The sequence below is a fragment of the Frieseomelitta varia genome, unplaced genomic scaffold (assembly GCF_011392965.1).
Source record: "Frieseomelitta varia isolate USP_RPSP 00005682 unplaced genomic scaffold, Fvar_1.2 scaffold_147, whole genome shotgun sequence".
Lineage (NCBI taxonomy): Eukaryota > Metazoa > Arthropoda > Insecta > Hymenoptera > Apidae > Frieseomelitta > Frieseomelitta varia.
This window is the reverse complement of record NW_025109161.1, coordinates 446,328-455,029: the sequence shown is the minus strand read 5'-3', so window position 1 is coordinate 455,029 and position 8,702 is coordinate 446,328. Positions and strand designations below refer to the sequence as shown.

At 42.5% G+C, this 8,702-nt stretch overlaps 1 protein-coding gene across 1 annotated transcript; it reads left to right on the top strand.

Moving 5' to 3' along the window:
* Window positions 1-3,108: 3,108 nt before the first annotated feature.
* On the top strand, window positions 3,109-8,490 carry LOC122534990 (the record flags this gene model as incomplete). The annotated part of the gene is made up of 3 exons (XM_043666124.1): window positions 3,109-3,449; window positions 3,633-4,554; window positions 5,433-8,490. Coding segments are annotated over 3 exons (3,828 nt in total), but the record flags the coding sequence as incomplete, so codon positions are not given.
* Window positions 8,491-8,702: the final 212 nt, after the last annotated feature.

Sequence of the window (8,702 nt, the reverse complement as noted above, 5' to 3'; positions counted from 1 at the left end):
TTGCTCCAATTTTTATGTAACAATAACCTAAGTAAAATAAAATAATCTTCGACAATAACATAAGCAAAATAAAATAATCTTCGACAATAACCTAAGCAAAATAAAATAATCTTCGACAATAACCTAACCTATAAAAACTTCTGAAAATTTAATCTATTTCTTACAGACTCCAATTTTTATTTCTTTAATAAAAAACAACCTAAGAAAGATAAAATAATCTTCGATAACAGTCTAACCTATAAAAATTTCAAAAAATCTAATTAATTTCCTACAGATTGATTATACTGCACGATAATTACGTAATCTTGCCGCAATTTTTACTCCTACGATAATAATGTAAACAAACTAGAATAATAATCTTAACAACCCAACCTAAAAAAATTCATGCAGAAAATTTCCTACAGACTGGCTGCACGAACAACAGTATGTACGCTTAAAAATAAAAATCTCCAAATTTTCACTTCCATATACCATTTCAATTAAGAAGCATAACTCGCATAAACTTGACCAATTACGTACAATGGCCTGCCAGTTATTCCGACAACATGATATCCTACGGTACAAGCAAATAATTAATTAAGCAGAAAGTTCCCGTGACTAAGCGATGGAACGCGTTCATCTGCTCAGTACGCTCAGTGTTTTCCTTCGCAGATGTTCCTTTTTTTTCCCCTTCGTCGACGAGCGGTTCTCTACGCTGGCGCGAACACATACTATGTACATGTGTCGGCCAGTTTCTTGCTGGCCGCGGAGTGCAAGCTTCTCTTAGATACTTGTTATTTCAACGGGTTGGGCGTACAGGCTGTCGCTTCGTTTCGACGAAGTTCACGCGTGTTCGCATCGAAAGTGCCGCACGCGTTTGTATTAATTAACTCTCTGAGCCCATTATTATGCGTGTCCATTAACGCATGCGTTGCTTCGAGATATTCAACGCCGGAGGAATAGACCGCGTGTACCTCTGCTCGTTGCGTTAGAACGTCGTTCGAATAAGGAACACGGTGTTTCGCTGAACCAGTTTCTCGTTTCAGTAAATTGTGTTACGTTTCTTCGTCCACGCCATACCGAGTATAAAGTTCCCGGCGAGATTTCCTTTTTCTCCGTTGTCCGTCACCATTTTCCCTTTCTTCTCGAGATAATAACGAGAGAAAGGAACGAGAGACGGGGAGGGAAAATACCAGAACTATAGCTGTGAGGTGCAGACACGATCGTGTTATATTCACTGTACCATCGTACAAAAATAATTACGTGCGAAACACGTGCTATTCGACAAGCCACGAGAACGCAAGTGTACGTTTATTCGTACATTTTGATCTCAACTTTGCATGAACCAATCCAGCCCAGTCTTGTTTTTAGTTTTTTCCCTTTTTTTTTTTCGTCAGTTCATTTTTAGCCCGTGTGTACACAAAATTTTAGGGCCATCACACAGAAGAACGTTTAGCAGTTAATTAGGAGTTAATCTGACGATCGAATTAAATTCAAATTTAAGAGTTGTTAATTTTCTTTTTTTCCGCGTAATCTTCGTTTCGTCACGGTTGACAATTGACGCGTGTAAAGGCGCGTTTTTATAGATTCGCTTTCACCGTGACTCATGATCTTTCGCCGTGAATTCACGTTATCTTTCATTCAGAAACGATTTAATGATTCACGTGGCCATCTTGAGTGGAAGGGGGGAAAGGAGGGCGGAGGATCCTTTGATAAATCTGATCCAACTGAGAATAGATACGATACGATGGGTCTATTTTCAGCTGTTGTTGACTTCGCGAATAATTTTTGCTTACTTAAGTAAATCTGACGGAACTGATACGCACGCAATTCTCATCATTGTGCGCTCATATTCACGGGACACCCTGTACAAGGAGGAGCGTAATAACGATGAAAAATTGTCAATAATTTAACCACTTGCGCTGGCAGCTGATTGCGGACCATAACGAGTGACCAAACCGTATACAAACAGTTCGCCGCTTTCTTTTTGAACTCGGTACGATATCGCTGAATAGAAATGATCAATAAGTAGCAAATTTATTATTTGTTTTGCCTGAAGTTATATTTAAATATACTTAAAACTTAAATATATTTAAATATATATTAACTTGAATTATATATTATTTATAATATATATTATATATATATAACTTAAATTAAATATATATTAACTTAAATATATTACATATATTTAACTATACTTAAAACTGAGAAAATACTGCAATTTTGGGACAAAAAAAAAAAAGAGGTTAACCACTTGCGCTGGCAACTGATTGCGGACCATAACGAGTGACCGAACCGTATACAAACGATTCGTCGCTTTCTTTTTGAACTCGTCAGTACGATATCACTGGATAAAAATTATCAATAAGTAGCAAATTNAAACTAACAGGCACAAAGTACGTTGATTTTTTGAGCACGTGTTTACACGAAATATTAGAGGAAGTTCCAGTCGATATTAGATTATTCATATGCGGTTTATGCATGATGGAACTCTGCGGTATTTTAACCGAGTGGCTAGACAATTTTTAAATCAACACTTTACAAATAAATGGATAGGTCGTGGAGATGCTATTTGCATGGCCTGCTCGTTCTCCGGATTTGAATCCATTACCAGATTTTCATTTGTGGGGACATTTAAAATCTATTGTACACGCAACGTCGATTGAAAATACTGAAATACTACGAAATAGAATAGAGCAAGGCTTCCGACAAATTCGAGAAACACCAGGAATGATAGAGAGAGTAACCAGATGAATGACAAGACAAATGCAAGCTGCTCATTTCGAGCATCTTTTGTAAAAGTAAATTAAAACAGAAAATTCATTATATCTCATAAACGAAGACAAATAAGACATACATTTATATGACTTTTTTTCATTATTTTTAGGCGTGCAATCAGCTCCCGAAGTGGGTCTCACAAGTTGCAAAACATCCTGTATATAGATAGATATTTCATACTGAATTTGTGAAAGTATTCGAACATGTTTCATGTACATTTGCGAAACTTGAAAATGTTTCACGTACACATAAATCACGGATACTTTCACGAGCCACTGTGTATATCGTTAATTATTAATTCATCAAACAACGATTCAACGATTATTTATCTAATAACATCGCGCGATATTTCCAGTGCCTACTGTTTTGACGTGCTGCGCCGAATTCATCGAGAATCATGGCTTGGTGGACGGTATATATCGTCTGAGCGGCGTGACATCGAACATTCAGAGATTACGAAACGCGTTCGACGAGGATCGTGTTCCTGCATTGCATTCCGATGAAAGTATTCTACAAGATATTCATTCTGTAGCGTCGTTGTTGAAGATGTACTTCAGAGAACTACCGAACCCGCTCTGTACGTACCAGCTTTATTCTACTTTCGTTAGCGCGGTTCAGGCTAGCACCGACGCGGAGAGATTAAGGCGGATGAGGGACACCGTTCGAAAATTACCACCGCCGCATTACAGGTAATTTAGACGAAAAGAAAAAAGAAAAGCACATATGTTTGAAAAGTGACACAAAAATGTTACTTCGATTGAAGACAAGACTGAAGATTAATATATATATATACAGTTGTGACACTTTTGTAATCGGCAATTGTGCAATTCGAAAGTACGAAGATAATGTTAAAGCATAATTTGTACTTGCAGAACGTTGGAGTACCTTATGCGTCATTTAGTGAGAGTGGCAGCTCGAGGAGCGGAGACTGGCATGACGCCGCGTAACGTCGCCATTGTTTGGGCACCGAATCTGCTGAGGTGCAAGGAACTGGAGGTTGGCGGTGTAGCAGCGTTGCAGGGCGTCGGTGTACAGGCGGTGGTCACGGAATTTCTGGTCTGTTACGCCGAGTTGATATTCGGCGACGGCCCGGTCGGGCGGCCAAAGTCGCTGGCCATTACAACGCCGGCGAGATTGCTCAGCTTGGAAGAGGCACGGAACCGAAGTTTAAGAGGCGAGCCTGATTACGTGGAAGTGGGCGCCGGTCCAGCCGGGCTGCCGCTGCATTACCATACGGTCATAGAATTACCGCGAAAGAGAAACGGCTCGAAGCGTTCACCCTCGTTGAACTGGAGAGCTTTGTTCGGCCGAGGTGGCCTGGGTGCCAGAGGGAAAACAAGACAAGTTGGCACGCCACCTCAAACAGAAACGGTGCCAAGTTCCTTAAACTCGCTGCGACGGCTAAGACCGGTGAAAAGCGCGGACAGTCTGGACGGTGAGGACAGTTTAGGTCCTCTGTTAGGACCACCACCAGCTAGACCCTGCGGGCACAGTCGATCAGTCTCGCATGATTCGTATTTCGATCATTTAGCGGACGCGCCGAATGCCGCGTCGCCGTTGGATCTCTCGGAAATTCAGCTTAACTTCGACCTAGAGGAACGAGAGATGAGAATGTTCTCGGAGGAGGAGAGCGGGGGCGTGGCGTCGGTGGAGGCGTCGCCGCGGCGTCAGAGGACCGAGGGAACGCAGAATACTGCTGCCACCGGTGGTTCCAAGAGAAAGAGATCGCGATTAGAGGAAAGACTGCAGTGCGACGTTGAGTTGCGCTTCATTGATAGCCAAAGTCCTGATCAGGTACATAATACACAATTATATTATGCAATTATACATATATAGTAATATATTTTATATTTTATATACATATATTACACATTATATCAATATTATATATATATATACATATACATTATAGTATATTTTATGTACATATAATATATTACAAATATATATAATATAATTATATAATTGTTATATATTATATTATGATTAATGTGTAATATATGTATATAAAATATATTACTATATATATAAATATATTGTAATATATTTTATATACATATAGTACACACATATATGTATATCATAATATTATATATACATAGTATATTTTATGTACACATAATATATTACAAATATATATAATAAATTATATAATTGTAATGTATTATATTATGATATAATGTGTATATAAAATATATTACTATATATATATAAATATATTGTAATATATTTTATATACATATATTACACATATCATTATATTATACATACATAATATATTTTATGTACACATAAATATTACAAATATATATAATATAATTATATAATTATAATATATTATATTATGATTAATGTGTAATATATGAATATAAAATATATTACTATGTATATATAGTATATTTTAGGTACACATAATATATTACAAATATATATAATATAATTATATAATTGTAATGTATTATATTATGATATAATGTGTATGTAAAATATATTACTATATATATATAAATATATTGTAATATATTGTAATATATTTTGTGTACATAAAATATATTACAATTATACGTTTATTTTGGTTGCGAGGGTGACATCTCTACAATATTATATACATATATTATTAATCGTTGCTGTTACATTGTTGGTTACATTGACTGACAAATGCTTGTCCACAGGTGATGGTGTCGGCAGATGTTCACAGCATGGATACCCCATCCCCTTTGCCAACGCCAGGGTACCTTCCATTATTATCCGAGGCTTCGACCCCACTCACACCGGCAACGCTACACGGAACACCGCATTCCGCATCACCTGTACCAGCTAACAGTCCTAGGATAAGTTTCCGAAGTTTCACTCTACCTTTAGAGATCGACGACGAGCAGAGCAACGCGAACAAATTGAACAGAGCTAGCGTGTCTTCCGATAAATCATCCGACCCTAGTCATAGGTTATCCGTAAACTTAGATGGGCAGGGCAACGCCAAATCCTGCGAGAGGATAATGACGTACGACAAGCACGTTGATTTGTACGACGACAAAGAGTCTTCCAAGGCTCAGAAGACTTCGAAGGGATCGAACATAGTTGTATCGGACGTAGTCGACCAAGACATGATGCCTTGCGACAGGCTAATGTCACATCCTAGCGAGATAGAGCCTAGTAAAATAACGATATCCCCGTGTAACAATAAAGACGTAGAAAATAGGTGTTGTCCGAACTCGTGTCCCGTCGACGATAACAAGTCGCACGGCGATTGCGGCAGGGACACGTTGGACGTGAGAAAACACGACGCATCGATCAACAACAACAACAAGTCGGTCGCAGTCGGTTCGCAGAACGACCACGCCATGGCTGGGAATTCAAACGGACACAGAAACGAGTTGCCAGGACTGGCATTATCCAGCGCCACCGATCTCGACTCGCCGATGTCTTGCGAGCAGACGATCGAGGACCTGCCTGACTCCGGCTTCGTCATTTGCGACAACTCCGACAAGATGTTCACCAATACGGAAACGTCGCAGATGATGTCGAACACCAACGATTCCGGTGAATGGGTGATAGTGGAGACAACTGGCTCGATCACCACGCCGACCAGCGAGTCAAGCAGCTCGAAGGATCCTCTGGAGGGGACGGTGAACAACGCGATCGCGACCGACGCGCCTCAATTAAGGTCGATGTCGGAGAACGTTTCCAGAACCTCGTTGGATCTCACTATGGGCTCGACGGTGGACACAGACACGTCGTGCATCGGCGTCAGCGACTTGACCGAGAGTCCTGTTCTTCCTCAGGAATCAGCCGAGATGACGTTCGACGTTGCTGACAACAGAGAGCTCGACGAACGCGACACCGCCGCGCAGATATCTTCTAGAGCTTTCGACGAGCAAACCGGCTTCGGAATGGTGAACTCTGGCGGCAGTAACTTTCCAAGCATCGTTCACTCGCCCGTGCACGACCAGGACAACGGGAATCAGAAAATGCGCGCCATCGGTATGACGGACGTTCGTCCGAGTGCGAAGCCTGGCGAAATGGTGCACGAGGTCACCGCTTGTTACGCGCAGCTGGACAACACCGAGGCGTTCAACAGGAACGAGAATCCAGCGAAGGAAGATGAAAGAACGGCGGATGAGGAAACATTCGACAACTCTCAACGCTCGTCGAAAAGCCTCGACTTTCAGCAAAAGGACGTCCGACGTTCGTTGCAACTTCATCAGAAGCCGCCGTATCAAGCGAGCGATCGGCGCTCGTTCACCGTTGCCCAGTCGAAGAAGAGCCAGGACGTAGACCTCTCGTCGCCCGGTACCGAGAGCGGCAAGCAACAATATAGCTGCCAGGGCCAAAAGCCAGAAAAGTGCCAAAGCTTCGAATACAAAGTTTCACCAAAGGAATCAGGCCAGAACAGCCAACAGCACAAGGAGCCTTCCAAGTGTAACAGCGTGAAGAACAGTCAGCTGCAAGAGCAGATCGAGGTAGTGATACCGTCGGAGAACGCCGCTGAAGCCAGTGAGATAGCTCATCCGCCAGAGGGCGCGTCCGAGACAACGTCGTTGAACTCGTCCTGCACGTTCTCGAACGCATCGTCACCGGTGGACGACTCGATCGTTCTCCGAGACACGGCCGCTATACTTCAAGAGCTGGCGTTGCAGAGATTGTCCGGCGGTATCGTGAGCGATCTGTCCGTTCCACCGCGAAGGCGATACGAGACGGAGAGTAGCAAAGATCGGAGGAGCTTCGACTCGGAGATCGGCCGGGAGATCGTTCGCGAGAGGAAGATGAGGCAGGAGCTGGATTCTGCCCGAGGGAAGTCGGAGGAGCCGCCGGTGAACAACACGCAGCATCTGCCGCCCTGTTTGAGAGCACGCCACGCGAGAGCAACGCGAGCATCTCTCAGCAGGTCGCTGGACGAGGCCAAGTTCAACAAAATGACGGAGGAAGCTTCGCTGCCGGTGAAACAGGCCTCGGACGACGCTCAGCACAGCTCCACGCCCAACGTCGGCACTGGCTCGAACAGTTCAACCGGCAATCCCGACAAGGCCCACCTGAAGAACCTTGGCGGCCTAGACCTCGGCGATCCACAGTGCAGAGAGAGGATAGAAAAGTACAAAGAGGAGAGGAGGACGTTCTTGAGGGACAAGTACAGATCGGAGAGTTTCCGGGGGGGCATGTTGTCGAAGACGGAGGACGACGGGGAGCAGGCGCTTCTTGCTAGGTTAAAGCAGAGAGCCTCCAGGCCCTCCCTTCATTGATATTAAACTAATGTTTATGGAATACCGTTCTGTCAAAACCTTTTCCCCCTCGCCTCCCGCGTTTGAACACAATTGAACACAATTGTCGGATCACAATTGCGCCGCGCGGTCGAACGACGATGCAACAAAACGCGTCGTTTTGCGTTTAACCCTTTGCTCTCTCTCTCTTTCTCTCTCTCTCGACGTTTCTTAGAACTTTTTCGAACGTTTGTTCTCTCTCGTTTGTTTTTTCCTGTTTTTCAAATTCGCAGGAGAGGAACACGGTAACTCGAACTTCGCTACGTTTATTGACACGATTATATTATTGTTCTCTTTTTTTTTTTGTCTTTTTATTTCATTTTTTTTGGAATGAAACGTAAACGTTGGTTTGCGTCTTAGATTAATCTTGGAGCGTGAAGGGTTAAATCGATTGGAACGGGAAAAAAAGAGAGAAAGAGTTTGCTTTTGAAAAAGAAAATGAAATCGGAGGTTCTTTTTCTTTTTTTTTTTTTTTCTTTTTTCTTTTTTCCTTACCTCCGCGAAGCAACATAATTTGCACCGGGTGTAGTCGAAGGGTTAACGCGCCTCGCGCTAAGAAAATAGAAGGCTTCCGTCGAACGAATGGCTGTTCCAGAAGAGGATGTTGGTTAGGGATGGGATCAAGTCCAATATGTACTTACGAGTCCGAGTCAAGTTCGATACTCGAGTTTCCGAAGAGAACGACCG